This window comes from Leucoraja erinacea, chromosome 2 (genome assembly GCF_028641065.1).
Source record: "Leucoraja erinacea ecotype New England chromosome 2, Leri_hhj_1, whole genome shotgun sequence".
Lineage (NCBI taxonomy): Eukaryota > Metazoa > Chordata > Chondrichthyes > Rajiformes > Rajidae > Leucoraja > Leucoraja erinaceus.
The window spans coordinates 32,830,447-32,847,795 of record NC_073378.1 but is presented as its reverse complement, the minus strand read 5'-3'; the positions used below and the strand labels follow the sequence as shown (position 1 = coordinate 32,847,795).

Here is a 17,349-nt window from a genome sequence, read left to right as displayed (position 1 = left end):
TGATCCCACGCCCCCTCCTTCTCAACGCTCCTGCCCTACCCACAACTTTACCCCTGGCGGCCCAGACAAGTTTACTACTTTGTGCTGACTACACACACGCTGTGAAAGGAACTCTTTCCCCCTCACCCCAGCGGCGCTGTCCTTTTAAATCAGCTGCCAACAATGACGGATAGACTTGGCTATCCCTCAGTACAGCAACAGTATCCTTGATGTTGCTTTACTGAGAGATAGCCAAGTCTATTTTCTTGGCTAACAATCTAACCTTCTGCCTCCAAGACGCAGTACATTTCAGGCCTTATTTTAAGGAAAAAGATAGCGTTTTCATTGTCGGGAAATACGATGCTTCTATCAAGTATCCCCTCAACTTCTGTTGTTCCAGAAAAACCAATCCCAGTTTAATCAATCACTCCCTGTAGCTGAAACCGTCAAATCCAGGCAGCATTCTGGTGAAACTCCACTGCACCCACATCTAATAACCTGCTCCTGTCTCGCTGCAGGTTATTAGATGGGAAAGGAACATCGGCCATGTGGGATGTTTTTAAAAGTGTACTGGTTGGACTCTGGGTAGTGTTGTAGAGCAGAGGGATCTAGGAGTAGACGTGCATGGTTCCTTGAAGGTCGAGTCGCAGGTAGATAAGGTGGTCAAAAAGGCTTTTGGCACTTTGGCCTTCATCAGTCAGAGTCTTGAGTATAGAAGTTGGGAGGTCATGTTGCAGTTGTAAAAGACGTTGGTGAGACTGCCTTTAGAATATTGTGTTCAGTTCTGGGCACCATGTTATAGGAAAGATATTATCAAGCTTGAAAGAGTTCAGAAAAGATTTACGAGGACGTTGCCAGGACTAATGGGTGTGAGCTATAGGGAGAGTTTGAGAAGGCTGGGTCTATTCTATGGAGCACAGGAGGATAAGGGGTGATCTTATAGAGGTGTATAAGTTCATGAGAGGAATAGATTGGGTAGATGTACAGGATCTTTTGCCTGGAGTGGGGGGAATCGAGGACCAGGCGACATAGGTTCATGGTGAAGGGGAAAAGATTGAAAGGAATCCGAGGGGTAACCTTTTCACACAAAGGTGGTGGGTGTATGGGACAAGCTGCCAGAGGATGTACTGTAGTTGAGGCTGGGAATATCCCATCGTTTAAGAAGCAGTTAGACATATACATGGATAGGACAGGTTGGGAGGGTTATGGACCAAGCGCAGGCAGGTGGGACGAGTGTAGTTGGGACATTGAAGGTACACAAAAATGCTGGAGAAACTCAGCGGGTGCAGCAGCAGCATCTATGGAGCGAAGGAAATAGGCAACGTTTCGGGCCAAAATCCTTCTTCAGACTGATGGGGGTGGGGGGGGCGGGGTGAAGAAAGGAAAAAGGAGGAGGTGGAGCCCTAGGGCTGAGGGATGGGAGGAGACAGCCCGAGGGCTGAGGAAGGGGAGGAGACAGCAAGGGCTAACAAAATTGGGAGAATTCAATGTTCATGCCCGCAGGATGCAGCCTCCCCGTTGGGACATTGTTGGCCGGTGTGGGCGATTTGGGCGAAAGGCCTGTTTCCACACTGTATCATTCTATGACTCTCTTTCGTAATGGGGAGACCAGCACTGCACGCAATGTTGTAAATGTGGCCTAACCAATGTCCTATAGAGCGGCTTCAAGACTTAATGATCGTAGGTGAGACAGGTACAATAACAACATTTAAAAGACATGTGGATAGATACAAGACACTGAGACTGGTACACGGATAGGATAGGTTTAGAGGGATATGGGCCAAATGCGGATAAATGGAGCTAGATTAGATGGGGCATGTTTAGTTTAGTTTAGTTTATTGTCACGTGTACCAAGGTACAGTTTGATGGGCATAGATGCGTTTGTGTGAAGGGCCTGTTTCCATGCTATATGACTCTATGTAACTTACTGTTTGGTCTGGTTTGCAGGAGGCTCTTCAAACCCCATCTTTGCCTTTGGATTGAATTCTACAACTGCAGCCGCCAAAGCCCCAGCCTTTGGCAATACACAAGCCCCGGTCCCTGTGTTTGGACAAAGCAGCAGCCAGCCACCTGCTGCCTTTGGATTGCCAAGTGCACCTACGTTTGCATTTTCTGGTTGTCAGCAGCCTGCCTTTGGGTCACAATCTACCAATAGTCAAGCATCCCTATTTGGAGGACAGCTACCCAAGCCACAAACGACATTTGGCTCAACTTCATCTACCTCGAGTGAGTACATTCCAATTGAGTAACTGTTCCAAATTTGCCTCAAGTTGCAACTTTACTTGAAACAACTCTTGTCTGGAGAAATGCAATGGCATTCAAGTAGCTTGCATGATTAAAATATACCATTCTACGCTAGTGAGTATGTTATAAAGCAAGGACGTTTCAGAGATCCCTACAGTGGATTGAAGTTGTTCGTAATGGGGTGCTTGTAGTAAAAGTCCACTAGCATTACATTGAGAGGATCCGTACTATTGTTTGTTCGGACCAGAGAAGCAAATGAAATTTATCCTAATAGGAAATAGCCTTTGACAGGCAATTGCTTGTTCATAAGTTATAGGAACAGAATTAGGCCACTTACCCCATCAAGTCTACATGCCATTCAATCATGGCTGATCTATCTTTCCCTCTCAATCCCATTGTCCTGTCTTTTCCCCATAATCCCTGACGCCCATGCTAATCAAGAATCTGGCAATCTGCACTTTAAAAATACCCAATGACTTGGCCCCCACAGGCAATCTGTGGCAATGAATTCCTTGCAAGTCAATCGCCTCACTTACAGGTAATTGATGTGCGATTCCAAGTGGGATTAAATATATATTTATTTCAAATCTGTCAGTGCGTTTCACAGTATAACATACTGCCCAACACCTGATGGGCCAATGTTGCTGCATCCAGACTGCAGGGTGGTTCCGTCTGGCAAGCCTTCATGAGCATTGAGCCAATACTCATCGCCTGCCTATCTACATTTCCCTTCAACAGCATATTTTGAATGTGGTGAAAAATGCAGAAGTACTTTTATGTACAAATATATTGTTTTAGGAAATTTAATCATCGTGAGCTAAATGAAATGTTATAACAATTGTTATAACATTTCTTATATGATGTTATAACATAAAACTATACAGCTGGATACATTTAGTAAATCAGGCAGCATCTGTGGAGAGATTTAATGTTTCGGGTTCATAATTTTTACTCTGCCATTCAATCATGGCTAATCTATTTTTCCCTTCAACCCCATTCTCCTGCCTTCTCCCTGTAACCTTTGACACACTAATCAAGAACTAATCAATATCCGTTTTAAAAATACGAAAAGGCAATGAATTCAACAGATTGACAATCCTCTGACTAAAGAAATTCCTCCTCATCTCCTTTCTCAAAGTACAACCTTTTATTCTGGGACTATGCCTTCTGGTCCTAGACTCTCCCCCCACTAATGGAAAAATCCTCTCCATGTCCGCTCTATCCAGGCCTTTCATTATTCGGTAATTTTCAATGAAATCCCACTCCTCATCCCCTACCATCGAGGGGATCTACCACAGTCGCTGCCTCAAAAAGGCCAGCAGCATCATCAAGGACCCACACCATCCTGCCCACACACTCATCTCTCCGCTGCCTTCAGGTAGAAGGTACAAGAGCCTGAAATCTGTAACAACCAGGTTCAGAAATAGCTGCTTCCCCACAGCCATCAGACTATTAAACTCAACCTGAATTTTTGTGTGTGTGTATATATATATATATATTCAGTGGATATGGACACACTGATCTGTTCTGTATTATTTGTGCCTGCAATATTCTGTTGTGCTGAAAGCAAAGCAAGAATTTCATTGTCCTATCTGGGACACATGACAATAAACTCTCTTAAATCTTGAATCTTCTAAACTCTAGCAAGTGCAGGCCCAGAGCTGTCAAACACTCATCTTATGTGAACTCAGTCATCCCCAGGATCATTCTCGTAAACCTCCTGTGGACCCTCTCCAACGGCAGCACATCCCTCCTCAGATATGGGGACAAAAACTGCTCGCAATACTCCAAATGAAGGAACCTCATTATAAAAGCATGCGGGAAATTGGTAGGGTGAATGCACAGTCTTTTACCCAGTGTAGGGTAATCAGACTCCGTGCTTCCTCTACACTACCTGCCCCTCCACCAATTTTCGTATCATCCACAAACGTGGCTACAAAGCCTTGAATTCCGTCGTCTAAATCATTAATATACAACATGAAAGGTTGTGGACCCAACACCAGCTCCTGCGGAACACCACCAGTCAACAAGAGAAAGTCGCTTTATTTAAACTGGAAAAGTGAAAAAACAAACTAGTTACAAAGTTGTGAAAAGGTTGGGCAGGGACAGATAGGACAAAATAAATGTCCCTAATACAATGAGCCAGCCAGCAAACAATGTTGTATGGGTTGATGCACGGAGTCTTTAGCCAGAGTAGGGGAATCGAGGACCAGAGTACATGGGTTCAAGATGAAGGGTAAAAGATTTAATAGGAGGGGTAACTTTTTCACCAGGGGAGGTAGTTGAGGCTGGGATTATCCCATCGTTTAAGAAACAATTGGACAGGTACATGGATAGGAATGTTTAGACAATAGGTGCAGTAGGCCACTCGGCCCTTCGAGCCACTGTGATCATAGCGGACCATCCACATTCAGTACCCGTTCCTGCCTTCTCACCATATCCCCTGACTCCGCTATCTTTAAGAGCTCTATCTAACACTCTTGAAAGCATCCAGAGAAATGGCCTCCACTCCCTTCTAAGGCAGAGAATTCCCCGGATACACAACTCTCTGGGTGAAAAGGTTTTTCCTCATCTCCGTTCTAAATGGCACCTATGTGGGACCTTATCAAATGCTTTCTGGAAGTCCAGGTACACTACATCCACTGGCTCTCTCCCTTGTCTATTTTCCTAGTTACATCCTCAAATAATTCCAGGTTTGGAGGGTTATGGACCAAGCACAGGCAAGTGGGAACCTGGGACATTGTATGGGCGAGTTGGGCCAAAGGCTGTATCACTCTATGACTCACTCTATCACTCACTTAATGTGAGCATATGTTGTTTACAAAGGTATTTGGTTGAAACAGTAATGTCCTTGCTAAAAATGAAGAACTGTTTTAATGCCTGGACAATTAATTATTATAACTGTTGCCAGAAATCCAGAGACTACTTGATATTTCTTTGATGTACTGTTTTGTTCTTCCTAAAAGCAGTAACTGCTGTAGAGTAACTTGAATGTTTAATATGCAGGTAACAACTTCCAGTTTGGAAACAGTGCACCTGGTTTTAACTTCAGTGCCACCAATTCATCAAATGAGGTATTTCAGTTTGGAATGGCTTCAACAGGAGCACCCCAGCCGTCTGCCCCAGCCAGCGGCTTTCAGTTCAATCCAGCTCCTGCATTTCCCGCTGGGTAAGAACCACAATGCGAAATGTGAACATTTTGTGAAGTGAATGAGTGCTTCTCTGAAGTTTTCTTCCTGCTTTACACCAGCTACTTAATAGTGTGAAATAGGATATTATCAAAGTAATACATTTAGAATCGTGTAGTTAACACAAAATGCTGGCGTAACAGGCAGCATCTCTGGAGAGCAGGAATGGGGGATATTTCGGGTTGAGACGAGACCCTTCTTCAGTATAAAGGGTCTTGACCCGAAACGTCACCCAGTGATGCTGTCTGCTAAGTTACTCCAGCTTTTTGTGTCTATCTTGGATATCTATTAGTAAGGCAATATTTGACTCTGCCATTTAGTTACCTATTAACTTAATGTTCTCTTGGTTGTTAACAAATGGTGGATAATCAGTAAGTAATTAGAAATTAGTGCAATTAGAAATTTAATTAGTAATTAGAAGTTAAATGATCCAAAAAAAATCGTGAAGTTACTTGATTGTTTGCAGTCAGGCATCCATGTTAATTGCAATCGTTGTTTGAAGCAGTAAACTTACAGACGGTCATCAGGTGAGTAAGTGGTTTGACTGCTCAGTTGGCGAATTGTATTTGCCTGGTGTATTTCTCAGCATAAAACAAAATCTTCAAGAAAGCATGGGATGCTGTTGTAGGTCAGATTTAAATTTTCAGGGTTTAAATTATTTTATTATCAAACGACAAGACCTAAATTTTCCTTCCTTCAGGATTCAAAACCTCGCAATTTAAATGAGATTTGAAACAAAAATCTTGACTTTTGAATTTGTCATACTGCGTGGAAATAGGCCTTTTCACCCAACTAGCCCACGGCGGCCAACATGCCCCATCTACACTAGTCCCACCTGCCAATGGTCAATAACCCTCTAAATCCTTAGTCCATAACTCTAAACCTATCCTATCCATGTACCTATCCAAATGTCTCTTAAATGTAATGGGAGTACTACCTCCTCCGGCAGCTCATTCCATACACCTACCAACACTTGTGTAAAAAAAAAAGGTTGCCCCTCGGGTTCCTATTAAATCTTTCCCCCCTCACTGTAAACTTATGTCCTCTAGTTCTCGATTCCCCTACTCTGGGCAAAAGATCGATGCCTTTTCCCCCAATCTATTCCAGACTAATTGGATCACTTGCAGCCTTGTGGTTATAATGAGTTCCGTTTACCTGTGTGTACATTTTTGGGGAAATCGACAGCAAGAATAAGCAAATTCAAATTACATTGCCAATGTGAAGTTGATTTCAAAAACAGTGGCGCAGCACCAGAGACTCGGTTTCGATCCTGATTACGGGTGCTGTCTGTACGGAGTTTGTACGTTCTCCCCGTGACCGCATGGATTTTCTCTGAGATCTCGGTTTCCTCCCACACTTCAAAGACGTACAGGTTTGTATTGGTCAATTGGCCCAAGTGTGTGTAGGATAGTGTATAAGTGTGTGGGGGATCGCTGATCTGTGCGGTCTCAGTGGGCCGAAGGGCCTGTTTCCACGCTGCATCTCGAAACTAAAAACACGAGCACGGGTATTTTTCTCTCTACTAAGTGGTTGACATGTAAGTCAGTCAGTAACTGTTGTTTTTCTTTTCTCTTGGATAGGGTTGGTGCCGCCAATCCTTTTTCTGCAACGTCTGGTGGTCGTTCTACCGTTACTGGTCGTAAGATAAAGACTGCTGTTAGACGCAAGAAATAATTGTTACAGCTGTTTTAAAAAGCAGAGCTAATTATTGAAAGTGTATTTTCCATAAAGAGCTGGTGCCCTGCATTAATAATTGAGTTGTACCTCCTTCTGGGCTTGTATCAGATCTACCTAGGACCATTTGAACATGCATATAATTGGTCGCTGCTTTTAGTTGCCTGGTGATGGGTGGACTGTAGATTTTTTTTTTTTTTTGGTGAGAACCCAGCAGTGTCATTAGTTAAGGACTTGGCATGGTCTGGCTACAAACAACTTGCAAAGTGAATGGCTTTGTACATTGATACCTCTTCATCCGCACCACTAGATATTGTTCATAACCCACCTAATTCTACTGAAAGGTTGTACAGACTGAAGAGCATCAGTGAAAATAGGGCTGATAATTCTGCAAAGATTTCATCGCGGTATGTGTGAAGTATGTGAATGTGTAGATGTTAAATGGATGGCCTATTGTGCACTGATGTTTTCTGACTGCAGAATGATTGATGAATCATACTTGGAGGACATTCAAATGAACTGTCTTCATTTCATAGAACATGTGCTTTTTTTAAATCTGTTTTGCTTTTTTGACTTTTCATTTATTACAAACTATTATGTACATATCCTATGATTTTTTCAGTCAATCTACTATTCTTGGACAAAAACCAATCTGTGAACTTGAATTATTTTTTTTTGTTATTAGCGGTATGTTTTTTGTTAAGTATTGTCTATTAGAAGATTTTATTATGTAAATCTCATTATTCAAAGTTGCCTGAATCCATTTAACATCTTTTCTGATATACAAAATTGGGAACTCTTTAAAGTTTGCGTATTGGCTTTTGTGATCCACTTTTGTTTGGACCAAAACAGTGTTGTACAAAGTATTAACTATATTTTTATATTCATTTAAATGGACTATGGTGACTTTGGATAATTAGGAGAACAATTTAATATTAAAGCCATGTTTATTACTGTATGATTAACAAAACCATGGGATAAATGCCATCAATAAAAATGAAGAAATAGTAAAATCACTCGGTATTCTTCAGTGGAATCCTTTCTATATTGTAATGGTTTCATTCTTGCTTGCCTTTTAATATCAAACGCTGCTTTATATTTGGTAGTTCTTCTGAAAGAGACCATCTAAATGCATAGAAATTACATCACGGAAGTGTATCATTCATTCCTTTGATTGTCATTGGGGCATGTTACTGGCTCTGTCCTCAATCTGCTTCACCTTCTTTTTAAGGGATTGGACAGGCTAGATGCCGGAATTCCCCCCCCCCTCTAGACCCCCCCATGTTGGGGGAGTCTAGAGCCAGGGGGTCACCGTTTAAGAATAAGGAGTAGGCCATTTAGGACTGAGATGAGGAAAAACTCTTTCACCCAGAGAGTTATGAATCTGGAATTCTCTGCCTTTGAAGGCAGTGGAGGCCGATTCACTGGATGTATTCAAGAGAGAGTTAGATATAGCTCTTAGGGCTAACGGAATCCAGGGATATGGGGAGAAAGCAGGAACGGGGAACTGATTTTGAATGATCAGCCATGATCATATTGAATGGCTCTAAGGGCCAAATGCCCTACTCCACCTATTTTCTGTTTCTGTATTATTGTGAGGAGTTTCCGCAGCCTTATTTTAATACTCTCAATGCCCTTACTAATAGTTCTACTTTACCATGCTCTGGCATTGTTCCAATAAATATTTTTGTAACTTAGATGGAAACTTGTTCTATAAAAGGTTTTTGAAAACTTAACATCCGACGTATATTAGTTTTGGAAGTTTGATTGCTATAGATGGGAAAAGTTGCAGCCAAGCCAAACTCTGAAGGGTTCTGACCAGTTTGACAAGGTTCCACGTGGTAGGCTGCTCTGGAAGGAGAGACAGCTGAATGGATAGACAATTGGCTTCATGGAAGGAAGCAGAGGGTGACGGTGGTAGGTTGCTTCTCGGACTGGAGGCCTGTGACTAGTGGTGTGCCTCAGGTGCTGGTCTATGACTGTTTGTCATCTATATCAATGATTTGGATGAGAATGGACATGGCAAGATTAGCAAGTTTGCAGATGATTCCAAAGTAGGTGGTATTGCAGATAATGAAGATGGATGTCAAAAATTGCAGCAGGATCTTGATCAATTGGCCAGGTGGGCTGAGGAGTGGTTGATGGAATTTGATACAGACAAATGAGGTGTGGCATTTTGAGAAGTCTAATATGGGCAGGACCTACACAGTGAATGGTGAGACTCTGGGACAGCAGAGAGATCTAGGAGTGCTGATATTTAGTTCCTTGAAGCTGGCATCACAGGTAGATAGGGTGGTCAAAATGTATTTTGGTGCATTGACATGCATCAATCTGAGTATTGAGGTAGAAGTTATGTAAGATATTGGTGAGGCTGCTTTTAGTTCTGATCACCCTGTTACAGAAAAGATTTAAGAGGATGTAAAGTCAAGGGTCTTGAAAATAGCAACATGGTAAATATTGCAGATAATCCGTAACATTGGTTGAGGGGTAGATTTAAGTTTAGGTCTAGAATGCAGAAAAAGGTCCAATGTCTGTAATTGGATAGAGGTGAATTGGACAGTACCGTAGGTTATGGAAGGACCATTTGGAAGCCTGGTACCACGGGAAGAAGCTGTTCCCATGTCTGATGCTGCATTCATTCAAGCTGCTGTACCTCTGCCGGACTGGAACAGGGAAAGGTGGTAGTGGGAGAGTCTAGGACAAGAGGTCACAGCCTCAGAATTAAAGGATGTTGCTTTAGAAAGGGGAGAAATATCTGTAGTCAGAGGGTGGTGAATTTGTGGAGGCAAAGTCAATGAATATTTTTACGTTCGTGGTTGACAGATATTTGAGATGGGGTGTCGGGGGTTATGGGTGCGAAGGCAGGAAAATGGGGTTGAGGGGGAAAGATAGATCGGCCATGATTGAATGGAGTGGACTTTGATGGGCCGAATGGCATTCTGCTCCTTGAACTTGTGATTTAATTTACTTTCTAAGAATGAGTAAAAGCTAGTAGATTATGTAACATTGTGCTCTTGGAAGATTTATTTTGTGCTTAAAGATCTACGGGCATAAGTAGATGATTCAATGCAGTTTTATGACTGACAGAGCTGCAAGTGGAAGAATCACTCATTTGGCAGTGGATATATTTAAGCCGAGATAGATAGATTCTTGATTAGTACAGGTGTCAGAGATTATGGGAGAATGGGGTCAGAAGGGAGAAAGATCAACCATGATTGAATGGTAGAGCATACTTGATGGGCCGAATGGCCTGATGCTGTTCCTGTCGCTTAATGACTAATGCTCAGGATGAGACAAGTCTTTGATTATGTTAGCTGCTCTGAGGCAATGTGAAGTGTACATAAGAGTCAATAGTGGAAGTCTGGTCTGTGATGGACTAGACTCCATCAATAATTTGGCCCGCAGATTGTGCAATTCAATCTTGCAAAAACACTGGGCTTATTTGTACTTTCTTGTGCAAGGACATAGCAGAATTCATTCTTATTCTGTTAAAATTGACCATGCCGTTCTCGAGGCTACTGGGCAGGCACTTACGTGCACTTATCATTCTATTTCCTGCCTTTGGCTAAAGTATAACCAACGTCGTCCCAAGCTTTCAGAACAATAGACACACAAAAAAAGAGTAGGAATGGGGATTTACACCAATTTCCCCAATAAATTTATAAGTTGAAATGATTTCTATATTCTGGTGTAGAAACCATCAAAGCACCAGCATTAATAACTGCCCTGGGCACAAAATTTGAACAGGTTTGTCATGATGCTGAGACAACTTGTTGAATGAGGCAAACCCTGACACTGCATCTCGTGTTTGTTATTGAAGGGACACATTTATTATGAGGACAGGCCATGTATTAGACCATGTCGCCCATCAAGTCTACTCTGCCATTCAAGCATGGCTGATCTATCTCTCCCTCCTAAACGCATTCTCCTGCCTTCTCCCCTTAACCCGGCACCCATACCAATTGAGAATCTATCTCTGCCAAGTCTCCACAGATTCACCACTCTCTGACCAAAAAAATCTCTCATCTCCTTCCTAAAAGAACATCTTTTAACTCCGAGGCTATGACCTCTAATCCAAGACTCTCCCACCGGTGGAAACATCCACTCTATTCAAGCAATATATTAAATCCATCAGCTCAATGGAATGTACTTGTGTGATGAGGTAAAGTATACACTTGCTGTTCAATCTGATCCATAAAGTTTATCATCAGTTGTAGGAAACGTAGAATGGTTCATCGTTCGCTGAGGGGAAGGTGACAATGAGGCATCCAAACAGTAAAATTAATCACAACAGTGAAACTAGTCGGCGAACTAGGCTGGGGGAGGGACAGAGAGAGAGAGGGGAAGTAAAGATTACTTAATTTTGCTGGGTTGTAAGCTGCCCGAGGGAAATATGAGATGCTGTTCCTCCAATTTGGGCCTTTCAAAGTGGTGGAAGACCAGGACAGAAATGTCAGTCTGTAACCAGGAGATTGTGGAGGCCTCGGCCGACAGAGCCTGCACTCGGTCTGTTCAGGATTTGTGTACCTAGAACATTTGAACAAAAGCTGAAACTTTTGCACAACACTTGATAATGAGCACAAATGCAATAAGAATTGTCAATGGCTAGATAAGCTGCATGGTGTTTGAGTCCTAACCGAATCTGAAGAAGGGTCTTGACCTGAACAGTCACCCATTCCTTCTCTCCAGAGATGCTGTCTGATCAGCAGTTACTCCAGCATTTTGTGTCTACGTGCAACTAAATTTCCAGTCTGGAAAAATCAAATACTTTCCAGTTGAGCCTCTAATAATAAAATGATGCAGTGAACTAATTAGACTAAAGGTCAAATAAAATGAAATTAAATTTAATTCAACATTAAATGTGATGTTTATTATAGGATATACATTCTCCATACATGCGGCAACAATGCATGTATAGAATAATAATTATCCAAACAAATATTTTTAATTCCTGACTCCATTAACACTGCAACTTAATATCCTTTGATTAATGAAACTTATTTATTATTAATTCTATGGTGCTGGGTCCTTCGCTCCAATGTGTGGTAATCACATTCAAGATGGGGCTAGCACAAAGCAGCAGCTCCTCTGACAAGCAGCAGCCTAATAAGTGTGGACTCTTTTTAGAGATCTTTAGAGATACAGTGCAGAAACAGGCCTTTTGGCACACCTACCAGCAATTAACACTATCTTACTACAAACACTTGGGACAATTTACATTAAGACCAAGTCAATTAACCTACAAACCTGTGCTTCTTCGGAGTGTGGGAGGAAACCGAAGATCAGAGAAAACCCACGCAGATCACGGGGAGAACATACAAACAGCGCCCGTAGTCAGGATTGAACCCGGGTCTCTGGCGCTGCAAGGCAGCAACTTTACCTCTACAGCACCATGGTGTTGTCCAAATTGGAATTGCTTTAATTTGCAACTAGTCCTTGTGTCCTCCAGCACATTGCTATGACAATAAGGGGTTGGAAATGGAGCAGTTCAAAAGGGGGAAAAAAAGCATCCGGAAGAGGTGAAGAAACTACTAATCATCAATTGCTATACAGCATTTAGCAACATCGATCCAAGGTTAGTCATTTTGAATTCTACAGATTGGAATGTTGCAATGTTTAAAAACAGTAACCATGAAATTAACATGCAGAATTCGTCAAAAGATGAATGTTTCAGTGTAAAATTTAACATTTAGCTCTCACATTAAATGGTTACTTTTGCATCAGAATCTGTTTTTATTGATACTGCCAAGCTATTTAATTTTGAATTATCGGGTAAATACAAGGATTTAACTTGCATTTGCAATCTATGACCATCTCCAAAAGCATCTGGATTCACGAATGGGAGTGTCTTTCCCCTGCCCCCGCTTACTCCATCTATCTTTTTTCATTTTCCTTAATCTCAAGATCAGAGAAAACCCACGCAGGTCACGGGGAGAACTGGCAAACTCCGTTCAGACAGCACCCATAGTCAGGATCGAACCCGGGTTTGGCGCTGTAAGGCAGCAACTCTACAGCTGCGCCACCGTGCTGCCCAAATTGGAATTGCTTTAATTTTCTTTACATATAAGTATTATGGTCCAAACATAGATTTGTTTTTAAATTGCAACTGGTATGAACCTAGTGGACCAACACACTGCTATGACAATAGGGGTTGGAAATTAATCAGTTCCAAAGGGGAAAAAAACACATCCAGATGCAGTGAATAAACAATTAATCATCAATTGCCATTAGCTAAATTAATCCACTTTTGGTTCCCAATTAACCTATTTTCTTTCTCTCCCATTTCATGCTCCTCGCTGTTGGAAATGTAACTTCAGGCAGCATTTATGGACTGTAACATTGAGTTAATGTAACAATTTCAGCTGAATAATAAACACTTAACTATATGCAAGCAGTGAGTTGTACATTAGTTTAGTATAGAGACGGTGTGAAAACAGGCCCCAGGCTCTCCGGCCCACCAAGTCCGTGCTGACCAGCCATTCCCGTACACCAACTATCCTACACACTAGGGACAATTTACAATTATACCAAAGCCAATTAACCTACAAACCTCTACGTCTTTGGAGCGTGGGAGGAAACCGGAGAAAACCCACGCAGGTCACGGGGAGAATATACAGACTCCGTACAGTCCACACCCCTAGTCAGGCTCAGACCCAGGTGTCTGGTGCTGTAAGGCAACTGCTCCAACATGCCACCACTTTGCAGTTTAGTATGAATCTTCCCACATATTACACTCCTGCTGAAGCCAAGGAAGGTTGTTAATACTGAATCTTCAAACATGGATCAAGAATCCTCATTTAACAGGCAGCCAAAATGATTTTCACCACCAGAAAAGTTGGATTACACAATTAAGCTCCATTTAGATATTTTTTGATTTGGATAAAGAATATTGAACAGATTGTTGCCAGGTGGATGCACTGTAAATCTTGTTCTAATCGAATGGAGCAATTCCTCATCCTGAGAGGTGAGCTCAGAGAACGAGTTAGGTACTTTAACATTTGGACAGGTATATGGATAGGAAAGGTTTAGAGGGACACAGGCTAAATGTGGGCAGGTGGGACTAGTGTAGATGGGACAACATTGTCAGCATGGATAAGTTGGATCACAGGATTGACACAAAATACTGGAGTAACTCAGCGGGTCAGACAGCATCTCTGTAGAAAAGGAATAGGCCACGTTTCGGGTCGAGACCCTTCTTCAGATTGCAGTCTGAAGGGTCTCGACCCGAAATATCACCTGTTCCTTTCCTCCGGAGGTGCTGTCTGACCCGCATGTGCAAGTCCAGCTTTTTGTGTCTATCTGGTTTAAACCAGCATCTGCAATTCCTTCCCACACAGGTGAGTCACAGGGCCCGTTTCCTTACTGCATGTTTCTGCTATTTCAAAGTGTACTTCCATGCCTGGATACAAAGCTATCAACAGTACCCACTCACTTCAGCAGGTATTTCTCAATCCACTTTACTGTCTGAAGGCAATTGTGTGACTCAATAAACATGCAGCAGTTTTGTAACACTAAAAGCAAGTGACTCAATGGGATTTGAAAACTAATGACAAGGAGCACCTTCAGTAACTTAGTCTCAAATACCACATTGTGCTGCATCAAAAATTTAATTGAACTTAAACCAAATAATGACATTTCAAAGTACAATTTCTTGCTTTCCACAAGCAATATTTAACCTTTTGTCAAGGGACAAATATACCTCTTGAGATGTCGAAGGTGGCACAGCTGTAGAGTTGTTGCTGTGCCAGGGACCAGGGTGCTGCCTGTACGTTCTCCCCATGAGTTTTCTCCGTGATCTTCGGTTTCCTCCCAGACTCCAAAGACGTGCAAGGATGTAAGTAAATTGGCTTGGTGCAAGTGTAAATTATCCCTAGTGTGTAGGACAGTGTTAATGTGCAGGGGATCGCTGGTCGGTGAGGACTCAATGGGCTGAAGGGCCTGTTTCTGCGCTGTATCTCTAAAAACTAAAGTTCTTGTTGACATGTTCCACTGTTGGCACCTCGGGAAAGTTCAGCCTCTTATGTACAGTACAGAAATAGTGACCCATCACACCTGTGGCAGCTGCATGAAACGGTGTTCTCCTTAATTGAAGAAGAGGAATGGATTGGGTAGATGCCCAGAGTTGCTTACCCAGAGTTGGTGAATCGAGGACATAAGTTTAAGGGGAAGAGTGAATAGGAATCTGAGGGGTAACTTTTTCACACAAGGAGTGGTGGATGTATGGCACAAGCCACCAGAGGAGGTAGACGAAGCATTTAAGAAACAGACAGGTACATGGATAGGGCAGGTTTAGAGGGATATGGACTAGTGTAGCTGGGACATGTTGGCCGGTGTGGGCAAGTTTGGCAGACGGGCGTTTCCACACTGTATCTCTCAATAATTTAGTTTCGATCCATACAGCCCCCCCGATCCCTGCACATTAACACTGTCCTACACACTAGGGACAGTTTTACATTTATACCAAGCCAATCAGCCTACAAACCTGTACGTTTTTGGAGTATGGGAGAAAACCCATGCGGTCACAGGGAGAACGTGCAAACACCACACCGTCAGCACCCGAGGTCAGGATCGAACCCAGGTCTCTGGCGCAGTGAGGCAGCAGCTTTACCAGTTGCACCACCGTGATGCCGATTGCTACGTGACACTGAGTTTTAAGCAGAACATGGCCCTAATTTAAAACAATCTATCTAGTCGTCAACATTCAGGTTTGATGTGTCTATTTAAACCACCACAGTGCAGCATTTACAGGTATTTTCGCGTTTTTTCCCCCCTTATTCGGCATTATGTGGTGATGCTCAGGGAAATATTAAGCAACCCGGTACTTCAAACATGTACATTATCCAGATGAACAATTCATACACTGTGCATCTGAAATGGCCTGATTAAGTGATAAGATGGTTGAATCCAGCAAAAGGGGTCTAAATTATAGATCCAGGTAAGGTCAGGAATGAAGGTGGGGGCCGGGTTTCCACAAATAATCTTTTTATAACCCACTAACAATGACTGTACTTGTATGAGGCAACTCCTTACTACAGACTCAACACTTATTCTGTCAACTCTTTAGGTGGCTTTTTGAAAACAGAAATCTGGAGAGCATCTAAAATGAATTGGACAAGTTATTTGTCACTTGCTGCACACCAGTAACATTGACCTACAATGAACACTGCAAATATTCCGATCTTGCCCCAAACAAAATCGTGTAACTGGGTCACAAGTAATAAGATCAGATATATCTTTGCACTTGCTTCTCGACACCACTTACAACTGGGACTTGAAAATGGCACCAAACTGGTGACTGTACACTGGTGACACAAAATTACTGAACTCAACAGAATGAATTTCACTGCACCTCAGTACATGTGACAAATAAAAGTATCATACCATCATAAAGAAATGTGGCGATGGAACAGGTACAACACAATATGTACAATGGTGGGATTTTGCTTGGTATCTGTGATGACAATTGCAACATGAATGTTCCTCCACTTTGCAGTCCTGAGTTTCACCTTTACACACTATGTGCAGATAGACACAACATGCTGGAGTAGCTCAGCAGGCAGCAACTCTGGAGAGAAGGAATGCATGATGTTTCGGGTTGAGACCCGATGCTGCCTGTCCCACTGAGTTACCCCAGCTTTCTGTGTCTATCTTCAGTTTAAACCAGCATCTGCAGTTCCTTCGGCTCAAAGGGCCGAATGGTCTACTCCTGCACCTATTTTTCTATGTTTTTCCCCCACAAAGAATATCTGCAAGTTGATGAAACATATGCTAACTCACTGCCAGTTGATGAAACGTACGCTAACTCACTGCCAGGTTTAATATTTTACTAAATAAAAATTTAATATCTCCCTATCGCCAAAACTGAGGAGCACAAAACATCACGACACAAGGACCTACAGATCCTGGAATGAATATCGAATGGAAATCGCTGAGTAACTACTCACAAAATTATGAAAATAATTCAAAAATATTGAAAATTAAAAAGGAAGATAAGAGGAAGTGAGATAATAAAGTCCACTTTTCTAATATTTTTTATGAGCACTGCAAATCCCCCAAGAAATACAGCTAACTTTTAGGCATTCCCTGCAACAATAAGCATTCACAAACAATTCCCTTTGTGACCCATTCGAGGTTGGACAGGGGACAAAATGTGTAGGAAGGAACTGCAGTTGATGGTGTACACACAAAATGCTGGAGTAACTCAGCGGGACAGGCAACACCTCTGGATAGAAGGTTTCGGGTCATGATCCTTGTTCAAGGATCA

General features: G+C 42.3%; 1 protein-coding gene across 2 annotated transcripts in view; it reads left to right on the top strand.

Annotated features, from left to right (window-relative positions):
- nup153 (nucleoporin 153) overlaps window positions 1-8,101 on the top strand; it is a 59,249-nt gene extending 51,148 nt beyond the window's left edge. For both annotated transcript variants that reach the window (XM_055654576.1, XM_055654567.1), the window contains exons 20-22: window positions 1,927-2,205; window positions 5,230-5,392; window positions 6,992-8,101. In XM_055654576.1, the coding sequence (XP_055510551.1) occupies window positions 1,927-2,205; window positions 5,230-5,392; window positions 6,992-7,085 (536 nt within the window). In that variant the 3' untranslated portion in view covers window positions 7,086-8,101. The remainder of the gene's footprint in view (window positions 1-1,926; window positions 2,206-5,229; window positions 5,393-6,991) is intronic.
- Window positions 8,102-17,349: the final 9,248 nt, after the last annotated feature.